At 43.5% G+C, this 18,020-nt stretch overlaps 1 protein-coding gene across 3 annotated transcripts in view; it reads right to left on the bottom strand.

Annotated features, from left to right (window-relative positions):
* DNAI1 (dynein axonemal intermediate chain 1) overlaps nt 1-18,020 on the bottom strand; it is a 276,867-nt gene that overhangs the window by 38,545 nt on the left and 220,302 nt on the right. For all 3 annotated transcript variants that reach the window (XM_072606216.1, XM_072606224.1, XM_072606235.1), the window contains 2 exons: nt 8,917-9,006; nt 4,679-4,766 (listed from right to left, as the gene is read on the bottom strand). In XM_072606216.1, coding sequence (XP_072462317.1) covers nt 4,679-4,766; nt 8,917-9,006 — 178 coding nt within the window. The remainder of the gene's footprint in view (nt 1-4,678; nt 4,767-8,916; nt 9,007-18,020) is intronic.

Raw genomic sequence — 18,020 nt, 5'->3', positions numbered from 1 at the left:
GTAGCCCATTTAACCACTTCCTTGTTCTGGGACATTCAAGGCTGCTTCCTTTTTAAAAATAATTATTATGAAAGAATTCTGCTTTGAAAATTTGGAAGACTCTTTTCCTTCTTCTATTCTCTCATCTGCTGGTTTCTACAATATTATTCTCTCTAATTTTCTTCCCTTTCTCGACTTTCTTTGCTGGTTCTTCTTCCTGTCCTTGAGGACTGGTCTCAGTCACTTTCTGTCTTTTACACCTTCTCTCTTGATAACCTTATCTATTGTCATGACTTCAATTATCCCCTCCATCTCAAATTTATATTTCCAGCTTCAGCGCTTTAAATTGCCTACTGTCTCTCTCCACTTGAGTGTCCCACTGATACCCCAAACTCAACATGGTCAAAACTGGGCTCATCATCTTGCTTCCCAAATTTGCCTTTTCTCCAAACTTCCATATTTCTGTGAAAATTCTCCCAGTTACCTGGACTTGGGAACCCAACTAACTTTAATCCTCTTGATTCCATCAAATATCAGGTTCTATTGTTTCTCTCTGAGATACCTTTACTATGTTTTGGCTCCTTTCTGTTTACAGTGCTGTCACCCTAAATTCAGCTCCTCGTTCTCTCTCCCTTGGATAATTATTATAATGGGCTTCTCACTGGTCTCTGGTCTCTTGTCTCCCCCCTCTTTTTCCCCACTGTCTACCCTGATGGTATCAAATAGAAGAGGGTGCCACCAAAACCATACATAAGGATCTTAGTGGCCCATATTGACTTAGAAACCATATATTAACATTATTTGTGTTCTATTATGTTTGATTTATTTTGTTAAATATTCCCCGATTACATTTTAATCTGGTTTAGTCCCTACTGCAGAGTGTTGCTGGTCACAATACGGCCAGTGACCATGTTTTATCCCTCCGCTCTACGCACTTCCAAAGTCATCTTCCTAAGGCACATGACATCATTGATGTTCTAAAACAAACAAACAAACAGACAAACGAACAAACAACAAACCTTCAGGGGCTCCTCAGTGGCCACTTAATAAAACACAGTCTCAAGAGTCTGCCATTCCAAGCCCTCTGCCATCGGGTTCCAGCCTCCTTCTATAGGACTCTCTGTGTTATGCTCTGGTCAAACTGGATTATGCACTGTTCTGTGATCTTCTCCTGCCCTCTCCTGCCTCTAAACTCCTACTGACAACTTTCTCTTCCTTCAGGGCCCAAATGTAATATCACCTCCTCTACTCAAAGAATTTCCTAATTCCCCCCGGCTGGAAATGATTCCTCTCTCCTTGAATCACTCAGGCTATCCAAGTTAATCATTTTCTAACTTGCATTATAGTTATTCATGTAGAGGCCTCCCCCCCTCACTAGATTGTAAGCTTCTTGAGTGTAGGGACTATATCATTTTTCATATTTGTATCTTTGGCACCTAATGTTTCTTGAAAGTAATTGGAGGGTAATTCTACGCACCAACAATAAGACAGTTGGCCCTGGAAGCATTTCAAATGGCCCCATTAGAGCCAGGCACTGTTAGGGCAATGTGCTTACCTGATACCTGCCTAACTGTTGCTTAGATCAGGTGTCCTTAGCCTGAGGTCCACAAATTTGTTTTTTTTAAAAAAATTTTGATATTTGCATTTGGTTTCTTTGTAATCCTGTATTATATATATGTATATATATATATATATATATATATATATATATATAAAATTTTCATATTATATATACATATTTTATATATTATATTATATATAAAATATATATTTATTTTATGCTTTTAAAAACATTATTCTGAGAAGGGGTCCCTAAGCTTCACTAGACTGCCAAAGGGATCCAGAACACAAAAAGGCCTAGAGCCCAATCTGGCTCCACTTTCATCCATCTGCACCTTTCTCCTTCCTCTGACCTTTCCCTGGTCTCAAAATTCACCCTGCCTATCTCACCAGGACCATCTCTCTATGTCTGTGCCCTGACTCTGCTCAGGCTAGTGCCAGGCCTGGCCTTGGCTTGAACATTCCAGGCAAATCCCTGCTCTGTTTACTGGTTTGGCCTCTTGCCTGCATTCTAGGCGTTCTGCCCACCTGTTGACTCTTTGAGTGGTACAAGACACGTCGTTATACTCCAACCTGGCTGCAAGGAACCTAATTCAGTCCCCTGTCATAGCCATTCTGGCCGCTTCTGCATTATTTTCTGACAGCTCCTGGGTCTGGAATCAAGTGTTCACTGAACCTTTCCTATAAGAGTGGTGCTGTTAAATGAGCTAGGCCCTGGATTCTAATCCCAGCTCTGCCACGGACTTGCTTTGTGACCTACGGGCGTCTTCTTGCTCTCTCTGTGTCTCATGTTGCCTCCTTTGTACTGGGGAGAATATCTTCCTTACCTCCCAAGATTAGTGTGAAGATCAAGTGGAAAAAAATGGCCATGAAAGTGCTTGGTATGCTGATAGTTTAAAAAAAACCAGGTAAACAGGGTGAAATGCAATTTCATGGTTTTATATCAAATGCTCTTTTTATGTTGTGCTGTGTGCATGGAAATGTTCTTTCTCTGTGTGTCTTTTTGGATTTAAGTTCAAAATAAATAAAAAATAATAAGGAAATAGATAAAAATTTAAAAAAGAGAAAAATTGGCATTCAAATGTAAGGTCTTTTTACTACTAGTCAAGGGAAACTAAGAACCCCAATACCAGTGGTTTAACAGCAAAGAATCACACCTGCCTGGCTGCTGCCTTGCAGGTGTCTTACCCTGGTTCTTGTTACTGGGCTTCAGTCTTGTTCTTCCTCGACCAAGTTCCTGTCCTGCACACTTGTAAGCTGGTTACAGTAATTGTGATCTTTCCAGTGTCCTCCCCCGAAACAAGCACACCCACTCCTCTCAAACTAGTGGCTCCTGTTGTCCCTTTCTCTGATCCTCTCAAGGACCGGAGAGAGGTTCGTTTGGCAAGCAATACCAGTTCTACTGACTGTCAACCAACCAATGGGCACTTATTATATACCTATTATGTACGAGACCCTGTGAAGGAAATGATCTCTGCTCTGAAGGAGCTTACATTGAATTGGGAGAGATAATACAGATACAAAGTAATTTGGTGGGGAGGGTCCTAGAAGTTGGGGCGGGGAATGAGAGAAAGCTTTGTGTACAAGGTAGTGCCTGAGTAGAGTCTTGAAGGCAATGAGGGATTCTACAAGGCAGAGGTGAGAAGGGAGTGCCTGAAAGGCACGAGGGAGAGCCAGTGCAAAGGCCTAGAAATGAAAGATGGAATGTTTCATGTGAGAAACAGCAAGAAATTCAGTTTGAGGAGATGGTGGTTCAAAAAGTAATGTATAATGTATAATGTATAAGGATGGATTGGGACCAGCCTGGAAAGGGCTTCATGAAAGCCTGAATAGGCCTCTGCTACTCACAACTCTGTGACCGACATTCTCTTCTGTGAGGCTCTATAACCATTGGCTGTCATTGGTTTGATACCAACTGCCCTCCGCCCACACCTCTGCTTGTGGCATGTTGCTAGGCCCTTTCCTCATTATCTGCCCTATTTCTGATGAAGGGGGAGTTTCTAAGGAGTCTCTGGGTCCTGGCTTTCTGGGAGTCTGACTTATCCCACCATTTGACTAAGCCAGAGGTGGGGAACCTATGGCCTTTCTAGGTCCTCAGGTGCTGCCTTCTGACAGAACAAATCCTTTTATTAAGGGAATTTGTTTTGTGAAGTTCGGATTTAGTTAAAGGGCTGTAGTTGAGGACCTAGAGGGCCACATGTGGCCTGGGAGTTGAAGGTTCCCCACCCCTGGACTAAGCCATGGTCCATTTAATGAACATTAAGTGCTTTAATATGTGCAGGGCACTGAGGATACGAAAGACAAAATGAAATGGAACCTGTCCTCAAGAGTTTGCACTCTAGGGGCTCCTCCCCACAGCGAGCCATCCCAGCGGCCACATGCTCCTTCTAGGCCAATAGTCTTTTGGTCAGTCAGCAGTCTCTACTCTGCTCCAGGCTGCACGTTTCTGTGAAGGGACAAACTGAATAAATCAGGCACAGGCACAGGAACAGGGCCCATCTTCACCAGCTTCATTCAGCCTGGCTGTCTTACTCCATGACATTTTTGCTGGGTGTGAGCAGGGTTGCTCTGGTTTTTCTAAAAAGTCCAGTTTCAATTCTGCATAAAAAAGTCCATTTTTACCCACTTTTTCCAGTTAAAGAAAACTCTGGTTTCCTGTCCTGCCTGCTTCCCCCGGCACTTAGCGCAGTGCCTAGCACATCACAGGCACTTAATAAATCCTAGTTGACTTGACTTACCTTGGCCAAGACCCTTGACTCCTCCAGTTCCTATTGTTTCCTAACTAGAGTTATTCAGTCCTCTGGCCCCACCTCCAGGGGGCAGACAAATAACTAATGTATGTTAATGTCCCTCTGCATTAGGAGACCACGTGCCCAGGGATATAACATGGTTGGGAGTGCAGGAAGAAGGAACTGTTCCAGGGAGTTAATGAAGGATCAAGGTCTCAACCACAGGATCCAGGAGAGAGGGGCTCTTTTGGGATTCCTCTGCCGCCTCACGGCCTTAGGCTGTCTGGACAAGGATAAGGCTGGGGTGAGGCCCTGAAGCTGGGTATGAGGAAGACTGAGGTGAGCAGATAGGGTAGGCCAAGGCCTGTGTGAGGCAGGCTTGACAGGTCTGAGGCTGGCGGGGCTCATACCAATCGTGTACACGTTAAGTTCCTCTGGACCTTCAGTTGTGAAGCCTTCCACGTTTAGCTTGATGATGTCTGTGTGCATCAGTTCATTCTGTGGGCAGAAAAGATGGTGGTGTCACCACCTATCCTGGGTTCCACTGGCTAGCATTTCCACATGCTGTGATGGTGGTAGGGAGAAGGATCAGAGAATGTGGACTTGGGAATCTTTGCTGCTAAAGAAGTAGGGAGAACTTGGCTATTCTAACGAACTTAAATCTTAGAGTAGTGATTTTCAAGCTTTTTATTTTTTGGTGAGGCAATCAAGGTTAAGTGATTTGTCCAAGGTCACATAGCTAGTAAGTGCCAAGTGTCTGAGGCTGGATTTGAACTCAGGTCCTCCTGACTCCAGGGCCAGTGCTCTATCCACTGTACCACCTAGCTGCCCCCTTTTCAAATATTTTATTCCCAGGATTCCTTTTTACTTTAAAAAATTATTGAAGATCTCCCCCTCCCCCTCCCCTTCCCATGAGTATTTGTTTATGTGGATTATGTCTGATATTTACTGAATTAGAAATTTAAAATTTTTTAGTATTATTATGAAAATAGTTTTAACCTTAGAGACTCCCTGTGGAAGGTTTTTGGGAACCCCTGGAATCCCGAGGAGCCTGGAACATACTTCGAGAATGACTGGCTTTAAGAGGGGAACCTCATAAGCAAACTGGATTTTTATGTGGGATCAAAGCTCAGGTGCAAGTCTGGGGTCTAGGACATATATGGTAGAGACTAGAATACTGGGTAGCTATAGCAAAGAGGAGCTCCCTTGTCCCCCTCCTCCATTCTTATCTTTCTGGCTCTCTGCTTTCTATAACCCCAGGGCTACTCCTGGGCTTCTCCTACATCAGTGAGCCACTAGCAGTGAGCCAAGTATTCCACTTGATTGAGGTGTGAAACCACTTCTCAAACCCCAAAGTGGTCAGCAGGTTTAACTGGGAAATTTTTGAGGAAATTAATGTTAACTTGAGAACTGGAGTAGACAGGTGCATAGGTCAGAGTAATGTTCTGATGGTCTAGATGATCCATGGACATTCAGCTTCTGCCCTCATCTGAGGTGGGCTGAGGTGCCAGCTCCTGGCAGCATCCTCTGCCACCTAGGAAGTTGTGTCCTGGTCCCATCTGTGGGGAGATGCCTCCTTCTGCCCCTAGGCCATTTCTTGTGGTCTGGCTATAGGCCAGGCTGCACCTCTGTTCTTCAGGATGCGCCCCTCCCATTTGAGGGAGGAAGTTCCCCTGGGAACCCCAGGTTTTAGGCTGATTCTCTTGCAGACCCCTTTACCCCTCCTGGAGGTCTCCATGGTGCTGGCCCCAACCTATTTTTGTCTGTCTTGTTCCATTGGTCTGGTACATGTTTACCAGCTGGTTGCAAAGGCCCGTTTTACCTTTTGGTGGAGTTTCACTTATTTATCGATCATTCAGAGATGACTAACACACCCTGAGCTCAGTGCCTGAGTGAAAATCATCATGGCTGACTCTGATTTCTCACTTTAAGGTTTACCAAGCACTTTACATAATGTCATTTAAGATATTGTTATGTCTTATTACCTTATGAGGCAGGCACTGCAGGCCTCCCTTTCCAGGGACAGAAACAGACTTGGAGAGATTATATAATTTGTCCAAATTTACACAGCTAATATCAGAGGTGAGATTCAAACCCAGGTCCTCCTCACTCCAGAGAAGTGACCATCTTGGATCCAATATCCTTGTTTTACAATACTCTTTAGCAGTATCTTAAAAATGCATTAAAAGTAACTGACTTTAATTCCCAGCAAGGGAAGAATCTATCACCTACTACAAATGAGAACTTGGGCAAGTAAGCTCTTTGGGTCTTAGTTCATTTATAAAATGAGAAAGTTGGTCTAGATTTGAGATTCTTAACCTGGATAAAAGATTTCAGGGGGTCTGAAAATGAATGGGGAAAAAAAATTCCATCTTGATTTTTATTAAACTTAACTGAAATTTAGAATTTCCTTCAATGATTTAAAACCACTCTTCTGAGAAAGGAGGAGTCCATAGCCTTCATCAGATTTCCAAAGGGGTCCAGGTCACAAAAACGATTAACAATCCTTGGTCTAGATAATTTCAAAGGCCTCCTTCAACTCTAACTTTAGACTGAGCAGAAATCTCCACCTTCTCCTTAGGTCTGACACTATCTTGTTTTTTAATTATTCTGTGTGAGTCTTAGCTCCCCAACTAGACACTGACACTCCTCCCTCCCACCCCACCCTAACCACCTACTTTCATGAGTCTACCTTCTGTTTCAGATTATGGATGGAAATACAAGACCCTGAGGACAAAGTCATGGACCCCAGGGGGTGGAGGGTGGGATGGTTGTTGGGCCTGAAGCGATGAGATAGGATTGGGCTCAGGGTTTGAAATCAGGGCTGAGGGACAGACCCACTACTTAGAAACCCCTGGCTAGAGTGAGGATACAGTTGGTACCTCCCATCTCAGGATCATGTCCCAAGACTGGGTATTTCTAATGAAACCCTACATGTCCTTCAGGGTCTTGCTTAATCAACATCTCTAGCAGGTCTTTTCTGACACTCCAGGCCCCAGGGACTTCTTGGCTTCCTGAACACACACTGTGATCTGAGCATACATTTGAGCACTTGATTCCATCACAGAATCACAGCATCTCAAAGGGAAGGGATCTCGGAGGCCATTCAGTTAGACCTGTGCCTTAGCAAGAATTTCTTTTACTATATGCTGGAAAAAAATGGCCATCCAGGCTCCAGTGACAGGGAGCTCGTTGCCCAGTGAGTCAGCTCATGGTATTTTGGGACAGCTCTAATGGTCAGGAAGTTCCTCATGCTGATCCACTTTCTTCTCTCCTTAGCTCTGACCCTATCTGACAGGATTATTCTCTGGGAGTCTTATTTCCCCAGCCAGACTGTGCTGCTGCTCTTCTTCCCTCACCTGAGCTGTATTTGCCCCCTTTCCTGTTTTGGTCCCATCCTCACCCCAGCACAGGGGCAGGACCACAGCAGGGTTCAGAAAATGCTGGTGGCCCTGAACTCTTAGGAACACCTAGACTCTTCAGCTCAGGGTCAGCCCCCTGATGCTTACCTGTCTATGCTGCTTCATCCTCTGCACCAGGAAGGGTCCTGGATTTCCCTTGTTGTAATTCTTCAAAACTCAGTTCAAATGCTCCCTCCTCCACAAACACTCTGTCTCTCTGTATCTTTCTTTCTCATCTGTTTCTCACTCCCATAGTTTAAAACAACCTTTCCTTCATCAGACCTTGAATAGCAGTTTTGCTATTAAAATGTACTTATTATGTTCTATTTTCTATAATTTGTTTTGTGTGTGTGTATGTGTGTATGTATGCATGTATCCTAGGTTTTCATTAGGTTGTGAAGGTGATGGTGGGGGCCAGATCTAAATGGATCTCTTCTGCACATAGTAGGGGCTTAAATAGTAGTTGCTGAATTTCATTGCAATGAATTATTTCTGGGAGAGAAGGATCACTCATGAGTAGGGATTGGAGCACCTGAATCATTAACCCATTGACTTCCAGTGCTTGGGAGGGGAGGATTCCAAAGGACTGAACTAAGAAAATCAGGATTGATACCTAGACACTAGGGGGTAGACAAGATACCTGTAGTGAGATTCCCTCCATATGCTACTTGCCTAAAGTTTCTAAAGGGTCTTGGGCAGGGTTGGCCCATGGCCAACTTGACCTCCATCATTCCCTGACACTCTCCTCCAGTTACCTGTCCCACCGCCCTGTTTCTGTGCACCAGGTTCCCAGTCCCTTCATGTTGCTCCCAATACCCATGACCATGAACCTCTCCCATCCCTGTAAAACCTGGAAGGAAAAGAAAAGGAGAGGTAGGATGCAGGGGGAGGAGTAGAGGGCAGAAAGTGTTTCTTTTTGGGTTCTTTTTGTCCCAGGTTCCCAGGGGAAAGGGAATTTCCTCTAGCCCCAGCTCATTTCATAGGATCACAGATTGAGAGCTGAAAGGGACCTTAAAGGATGGCAAGTCCAACTCCCTCATTTGATGGATGAGTAAATTGAGGCCCAGAGAGGCTATGTGATTTGCTCAAGATCACCCACCTGGTAAGCACCTGAAGTAGGATTTGAACCCAGAGCTTCCTGATTCTGAGTCCGGTGCCCTATCCACTGTGCCATTAGGGGTGGAGATAAACAAACGTAAGAAGCTGGAGACACACAATGGGGCTGGATGGGGATGGGGGATAATTACCTTCACCAGAGTCCAGGAGACAATCCTCCCATCCGATGACACCGAGAAGAAGTTCAGATTATTGTCCATGTCGTCCTTCTGCCACCTGACCTGAAATAATAACCATCGATGGGTCCCAGACGGATCTGTGAGCTGGGACCCCCTAACTCTTACTATGTAACTAACTTCCTATGACTAGAAAGGTTTGTACTTGGAGCAGCCAGGGCAAGTGCTGTGAAGGGCATCCACTGGAGGGTGGGTGACGACCATCCTTCAGTAAACCGAGTTCTGGGTACAGGAGGACCTGAGTTCAGATCCAGCCTCAGACACTTACTAGCTGTGAGACCCTGGGCAAGTCACTTAACCCTGTCTGCCTCAGTTTCCTCATCTAGAAAATGAACTGGAGAAGGAAATGGCAAACCTCTCCAGTATCTCTGCCAAGAAAACCCCACTGGGATCACAAAGAGTCCTACAGAAACGAATGAATGACAAAGTCAGCTTGTAAAGGCTGAGATAGCCCCTGCTTCTGAGCTGCTGTTTCTTCTTATACTGTAGAGCCTTTTTACATCCAATTCAATTCAGCAAGCATTTAATAAGAGCGTACCACGTGTCAGGTGCTACGTGAGACCATGGGGACATAACAGCAAAAACCAAACCTTCTAATAAAGAAAAAAGAAAGCTGGCTGCAAGGCAGAGATGGTGGACACCCAAAGGCGCCAGCTGGTAGTCTCCTGTTCTAACTAATCATTCTCAGGAGCTGAGGCTGAGCCTCATTGTTTTGATGACAGACCTGCATGAGCTCTCTAACTTGAGAGGCTTGGGGATGAGCCCTGGTTATGTCCCACCTACAGATCGAGAGCTTTCCTTCCCTCTGGCCTTACAGCCTTCCAACCTGAAGCCCTCTCTCCACTTTCCTAATCTCCTCACCCTCCAGGCTCCTAGTTTCCCATCCTCCAAGACTCCCAGACAGCCTATATACACACGATGTGTGCATGGGGATAGAAAGACAATGAAGCATATTCATGGAAAGTGTGTGGGGTGGAGGAACCTGGTAGGGAGACCATGGGGTCCTCTCTAATGGAGATGGGGATGGTAGAAGCTGAGCATTAGCTGCTTGTGGAAGAAAGGCATTTTTGAAAAACGAAGTTTTCCTGGCTTGACCTCACTTAGGAAGTAAACAAAGAAGCAAAGGGAACAAAGATTTGTTAGCTGTACTAAGTACTTTACAAATGTTATTGCCTCTGGTCCTCACAACATTTATAAATGTTTTCGCATTTGATTCTGCTATGATTCCTATTTTAAAGTTGGGGGCATTGAGGCTCTTAGGAGTTAAGTGACTTACCCAGGGTGAAAAGCTAGTAAGTGTCTGAGGCAGGATTTGAACTTGAGTCTTTCTGACTGGAGGCCTGGCCCTCTGGCCTCTGCATCACCTAGCCATCTCTTAGGCATGAAGTCTTGATTGTATATCTATCTCCTGATCACATGGTTTTCCTCAGCTATAGGATGTCCCAATCAAACTGAATTATCCCAAAGAATTACAGACAATTAAGAGTTAAAAGACTTCTTAGAATCATCTAATCTAACTTCCCACATCATGTAAGAATTCCTTTTATAATATTTGTGACAGGTGGTCATCCTGTTTCCTCTTAAACATCTCTAGGAATAGGCAACTTACTACCTCAAGAGACTTAGTTTCATTGTCGGACAATCCCAACTGTTAGTCCTTTATCCTCATTGGCTCCCATTCTGCAATTGAAACCATACAGAACACACAATTCCTTTTCTATATGACTGTCCTTCAGGTGTCTGAGGACTCTCAGTCCTTCTGCTGAGATGGTTTTACTGGAGTGTGGCCCCTGTGCAAGCTACAGCTTCTTGGAGACCCAAGTGAAAGTTGGGTGAAGGTAGACACCAAAGGTTGATGAGCAGACCTCATACCAGAGGGCTAGTCCTTCCTGAACACCCCATACACCCCACTATATTAATATTATCATAACGTACAACTCTGCTTCACTTAAATCCAATTCATGCACAAGTCAAGACACCCGTAATGTCACTGGCCCCCTTCAAGAACAAAGGATGAATAGCATTTGAGGAACCACGATTCCCAAAACTTCTCTTTTCCACACAGTCTCATGGCATCTAAGAGGAGAGGAAGGGTACCCCAAAGGTCTCCCTGCCTGAAGAATTCCCTTTACAATATCCTCAACAGGAGGCATGTGGTTTTCATTGAAATACCCCCAGTGATGGAGCACTGACTGCCTCTCAAAGCAACCTGTTCCACTTGGAGAGTTCTACCGATGACTTCTGTTTTAAAATCACGACAGTTTTTGCATATCCCACTCACTAATCTGTCCCCAGCGAACCTTCCCTCATAACGAAGAAAAACAGTTCAGCAAAACCAGCCTGCATAGTGAGTGTCTGCTGGTGATCGCAATCCCCCATCTCTCCAAGGAAAGGAAGGATCTTCTTCTCTTTCCTTTGCAACCAGACTGATTGTTGTGTTTATACAACATGCATATTAGTTTTATTGTTAATTCAGGTTATATTTCTCGTGGTGGGTATCATTTTCCTGGTTCTGCTTCCTCTGCATCAGGTCAAATATGTCTTCCCTTATGAGGTCATGGAATCACTGGTCTAGATCTACAAGAGCCCTTCGAGGTAATGCCACCTACCTTATTTTTTGGATGAGGAAACTGAGGTTCAGAGAAGCTAAATAACTTGTTCAGTGTGAAACAGAAAGTAAACAGCAGAACTGGGATGTGAACTCAGGCCATATGGTTCCAAGTTTAGCACCACTGCATTATGAGACTCAATAACATTTCACTGTATTCAAGTACCATGATTTGTCCACCTATCCTCCCCACTTTGTTTCTAGTCCTTCACTACCATAAAATTTGCTGCTAGGGATATTTTGGTATCTATCTATCTATGTACCTATCTGGTATATTGGTATATATATGTGTGGATGTATGCATGTGGCATGTAGGCATGTATACATGGCATATATGGCATGTGAGTACACACAGATGTATATACATACATGCACGTATATGCACATGTGTCTATATATATAGACACACATATACACATATACATACATATACATCTCTCTCTCTCTCTCTCTCTCCCTTTCTTTCTGTCTTTGACTATATACCTAACAACGATCTCTGGATCAGTATGGACATTTCAGTAACTTTTTTTGTTAAACAAATTGCTTTCCAAATTGATTAAATCAATGCACAACTTTACATACAGTGTATTAGTGTAGCCCTTCCAACACTGATTGTTTCCATCTTTTGTCATCTTTGTCAATACCCTGGATGTGAGGTAAAGCCTCCGAGTTGTTTTCTATGCGCATGTATCATTAAAGATTTGGAATTGTCTTTCCCATGGCTGTTAATTGTTTTCAGTTTTGAGAAATGAACGAATACCTTGTGACTACTTATCTCGTGGTGATTTTCTCTTGGTCTTATGGATCTGGGTTCATTCCCTATATATCTTGGCTACCAGACTTTTATTAGGGTTTATAAATGATAACAAAGATTTCCTTCCCTCTCCCTCAGTGCACTTGCTGCTTAGTCAGTTTTTAGTCATGTCTGACTCTCCGTGATCCCTTTTGGGGTTTTCTTGGCAAAGATACTGGAATGATTTGCCACTTCCTTCTCCCTGAATATGCAGTTTCCTTCTAACCCTAGCTCTGATGATTTTGTTCATACAAAAGTTTCTAAATTTTATGTACTCAAAATTGTCTTTAGCTTACGGGATCTCTTTTAACCCTTATTTAAGAAACTCACATTACCTCACATTACCTAGGTTGTAAGACTTCCTTCTTTCCATTTTTTTCTATTCTTAAATAAATTATGCAACCTCATATTTAAGTTAAGGATCCATTTGGAACTTCTTGTAGCGTGTGATGTAAGATCCTGGTCTAATTTTTTTTTTTTTTAACCAAGCTGCTTCCAATTTTTCTAGCAGTTCCTTGTCACACCTTTGGTAATTTTTGTAGTATTTTTTTTTCTTATATCAAACTTGAAAGCCTAAATTTCATCTCTTTCCAACTTTCACCCATTGCATGTGAACTACTCTCAGGAACCAAAGAAGCCTAATGTCCCAAACACTTGAAGGCCAGCTCTTCAAGTACTTGTAAACAATGACCTTCTCTTCAAAAACTTCCATTCTTACAACTTTTCCTTAAATGGCCTGAAATCAAGGCTTTCCACTAACCCAGTTGCTCTCCTCTGGATGACTGCCAGCTTATTAATGATTTTCCTAAAATGTGGCTACTAGAACTGACCAGGATGCTTCAGATGTGGTCTGATCAGGGGAGTGTGCAATGGGGCTATCCCCTCCCTAGTGCTAGACACCATAACTGTCTTAATGCAACCTAAGGTTGCCATTGTGGATGTGTCCAAGTGCTTGCTGCAACAACTAGCTGTCCCAAATTTGTACTGGTCATTACAAAAATGTTAGCAAACCCAAGGATAAGCACAGACTCCTGGAATCTCCACAGAAGGTTTCCTTCTAAGTTGTCATTGAACCATTAAGAGAAAAGGGAACAAGCATTTGTTAAAGTGCTCTGCTACATTCCAGGTACTGTGCTAAGCGTTCTACAAATATTCTCTTATTTGAACCTCACCACAATCCTTCCAGGGAGGTGCTGCCATCCCCACGTTACAGTGAGGAAACTGAAGCAGATAATTGTTAAGTCACTTGCCCAGGGACACATAGCTAGTATGTGTCTAAAGCTAGATTTGAACTCAGGTCTTCTTCAGGACCCAGTGCGCTAGCCACTGTGGCACCAGCTGTCTCTATTAAGGAGTCTTCTTTAGGTCTAGCCATTCAACAAGGTCTAAATCTACCTAAATTTACTATCCTCTATGTCAACTATCCCCATCTTTTCTACAGGACTTCATCAAATGCTTCCTAGGATAAATATACTGACAGCATGTTCCTGGTAAAATGATGGAAATTTCCCTGGAGCATTCTGGTCAGTCCTAGTAGCCACATTTTAGGAAATTCATTATTAAGCTGATCATCATCCAGAGGAGAGCAACTGGGTTAGTGGAGAGCCTGGATTGCAGGCCACTTAAGAAAAAGGATTTTTAAGAGAAGATAGTTGTTTACAAGCATTTGAAAAAAAAATCACAATGGAAACAAGACTGGTAGCATGGCACGGTGGGATAGAGAGCATGACTCTGAGATAGGAAGACCTAGGTATAAACCCGATCTGCGACACTCACTAGCTGTGCCGCCATAGACAAGTCATTTAACCTCTCTGAGCCACAGTTTCCTCATCTGCAAAATGGGGATAACCCCTGTACTATTGTCCTCCCAGCACTGTTGTGAATATCAAATGAGATGACACCAATAATCCACTTCAGGACGTTTACAGCCCTCTATAAAGGTCAGTCGCCAGAATAATGAAGACTTGCTTTTGATGAAGCCAGGCTGCATCCTTGGGACCCAGGCTTCCTAATCTGTTCACAAACCATCCCCTTAATAATGCTATCTAGAATTCTGCCAGGAATTGGGGTCAAACTCACTGACCTTGAGTCTAGAGACTCCATTCTCTTCCTTTCTTGGAAAATTGGGATCATATTCTCCCACCTCCAATCCTTTGGTGTCTTTTCTAATTGTCCAACCTTTCAGGGATCACTGAGAGTGGCTCAGCCATCACGGCTGCCAGTTTCTAAACCATGTCATTTATCTAGGCTTGGTGACTCGAGCTTCCTCCTGGGCAGTGAGTGCTTTTTCACTCTTGCCCTACTTGTATGGCAAGTCACCGCCTATTAGTCACTTGTTCTATCCTTTGCAGTTGCAAGGTCATTCTCCTTGGCAAAGAAAAAAAGTAAAATTAGAATTAAGAGGCTCTTTCTTTTCTTCATTGTTGATCGTTATCATTCCATGCTTCCTCAGCCCTTTCTTTGATCTTCCTCATCTTTTCCCCAAACCCAAACCATTCTTTCTGCTGGCCTTAGCTCTCTGAATCAGCCTCTCATTCTGAGTTTATCACTACTGACACTGTTCCTAGAGGATCTTGCCACACTTTTGCATTCATCTTCCATACCTGCCCTTACTTCCATCTTATTTGCTTTTTTCTTTTTAATCTAAGTTGACTGGTGATTTCTCTGTGCATACATAAGAGTGTTCTCCCATCTCTGCTCCAACTACTGACCTCCTTGGCTTCAGGGACCAATGAAAATCCCACCTTCTACAGGAAGCCTTCCCAACCTCTCAATTCCAGTGGCTTCTCTCTTTTAGTTCCTATGTATCATACAGAGAGCTTTTTTGTACCATTATTTCATTCAAGTCCAACTCTTTGTGATCCCGTTTGGGATTTTCTTGGCAAAGATACTAGAGTGGTTTGCCATTTCCTTCTCCACCTTATTTTCCAGATGAGGCAACTGAGGCAAACAGGGTTAAGTGACTTCCTTAGGGTCACACAGCTAGTAAGTGTCTGAGGCCAGATTTGAACTCAGGAAGAGGAGTCACCCTTGCTCCAGGTCTGGCACGCTATACACTGTACCAACTAGTGGCCCCTAAGCATATAGCGTATAGCTCACTTTCTATCTACTTGTTTGTATGTTGTCTCTCCTGCCAGATTGAAAGCTCCTTGAGGACAGGGACTGTCTTCTGGTTCTTTTTGTATCCCCAGAGCTTAGCATAGTGCCTAGCACATAGTAAGCACTTAATAAATAATGATTTCTCCCCTCCTTCATGCCCTTTTATTCACTACCCCTTCTTTTTACCTTAAGTCCTGGAATTATTTGTTTCTTTTAAGGCTCAACTCAAATACCACCTATTTCAGGAGGCCTTTTCTGGTCCCCTAAACTGCTAGTGCCTCCCCTTCCTTTCTTGTATTTGAATTACATTCATATACCTCTATATGTGCATGCATGTTTCCCCTATTACAATTTAAACTCCTTGAGGGCAGATGTGGTTTTGCTTTTCTCTTAGTATCTCTAGTGCTTAGCGCTGTGGCTGGAACATAGTGGGTGCTTAATGAATTCTGGCTGATTGATCAACTGATTAAACACCTTCCTCTTTGCCTCTTCATCAAACTTATTTCTCTTTGGGTTTTCACAATTTCATTCTTGAGAGATCCTAATCCCTCCCTTACGGACTGACGTTTCCTCCGGAATTTTTAATCCATGGCATTCTACTGACCCTTTTGCTGAACCCTGAAATATGCTTTCCCTATATCTAGGGCATGTCAGATTTGTTCAACTTGCTCCTCCCTCAATCACAAATTCAAAGATGAGGTGGCCATTTCTGCTCAGAACTCCCAGCATTTCCATTCTACCATCCGGTTCCTTCTTGTTGGTAGAAACTGGATCTGGAACAGAATTTGCCTTTGTTGTTTTCTTTCTTCTGAAGGTTGAAATTATCATTAAGGCAAGTCAAGGAATCATCAGCTTTTGGAAGGGAGAAAGCAGCATTGATAATCTGGATAATTGAAGTATCTCCCTACAATGTTGCAATATTATGTTGTGATGCTGGGCTTGTGATCTGTCTCACAACCTCCTCATCCATTTCATCTTTCTGTCCTGGTGGTCTATATCTAGATACAGCACTTATTCTATTTTAGCCTTGATTGATCTTTGCCCCCATGTTCTCCACCATGCTCCATCTTACCTACCCATCTTCCTGTATTTCTTTACATTCTTAATATTCAATATTATTCCAGTCTCCACTCCTTATTTACCTATTCTATTCCTTTGAAGTTTTATACTTCTGGAGGAAGTACTGGTTTCAAATCCCACTTCAAACACTTACTAGCTGTGTGACCCTGCACATACCATTCAAAGCTTTTGTGTTTCAGTTTCCTAAAGTTCCCATCTATAAAAATGGGGATAACCTCCCAGGGTTGGAGTAAGAAATGAGATAACTTTTGCAAAACACTTTGCAACCCTTAAAGCGCTATATAAATGATAGTTGGGCAGCAAGGTGGTGCAGTGGATTGAACACTGGGCCTGGAGTTCGAATTCTGCCACAGATACTAGCTAGCTGGGTGACCCTAGGCAGGCCACTTAACCTTGTTTGCCTCAGTTTCCTCATTTGTAAAATGTGTTGGAGAAGGAAATGGCGAACCACTCCACTATCTTTGCCAAGAAAACCCCAAATGGGGTCTTGAAGAGTCAGACATGACTGAAAACAACTGAAGTGCAATAACAAGAAAATAGCAGCTCTTCTTGGATTTGTCTCCTGGGAATGTCTGGTTCTTTCTCCTGCTATTCTTCCTCCACTGTAGACACTCTCTGTGGTCTTGGGCTTGGCACATAGACATAGGTGGTGTTCTCTAGGCTCAGCTCCTTTAGTTGTCTCAAGCATCCTCCAATCATGGTTTCCAGGCCTTTCATCTTTTAGCTTTCCTCTGCTAGAAGAACTCCAGTTTGTTCATGTTCTAAGAACTGAAACTAATATTCCAAATGTGGTCTGACCAAGGCAGAGTTTGGGACACCAGATTGTGGGTTAGTTTTTGCCTAGGATTGCACTGGTTTTTTGTTGTTGTTTTTTTTTGGCTGCCACATTATAGTTGGCTCCTACTGAAGAAGGTGTTCAGCTAAAATTCCCAGGCTGTTACCTAGGCCTGCTCTGATGGTTGTCCTTGTAAAGGGGATGGAGGTGAAGCTGTCTCCTCAGTAACACCTACAAGCCTGGTATGTTTGGATGCCTTCTTTCTAACCCCAACAGTAAGGTGAGGGAAAGTTAGCTCAATGGCTAAAGAGGACCAGAGCTTTCTCAGGTGAACAGCCCAATCTCTGCCAGTGCCTCTTTAAACCTCCTGCTCCAGCTGACTGAGGGTATGGACAAAAGGTGTGGAGGGAGGTGAAGCAGGGTAATGTTGAGGCCTAGGCTGGGGTGTCTTACTTCCCCCTTAACTCCCTGCTCCAGGGGACATTGAGCCACCTCTCCTAGGACCCTGAAGCTCTACTTCATTACCCTATTCAACCAGGCCCATTGACACAACTCAGCTTTTTGTTTCTATTTTTTTTTTTTTTGACAAAATGTCCAGCATAGGGAAATGATCCCAACTGACTAGGAATTATGATTATTCCCTTTAGACCTCTCTTGTTTTAACTTCCTTCCTCTCTTCTCCTATCCCATTATCCCTTTCTTCC

Source organism: Notamacropus eugenii, chromosome 1, assembly GCF_028372415.1.
Source record: "Notamacropus eugenii isolate mMacEug1 chromosome 1, mMacEug1.pri_v2, whole genome shotgun sequence".
Taxonomy (NCBI): Eukaryota; Metazoa; Chordata; class Mammalia; order Diprotodontia; family Macropodidae; genus Notamacropus; species Notamacropus eugenii.
This window is presented reverse-complemented; position numbering and strand designations above follow the sequence as displayed.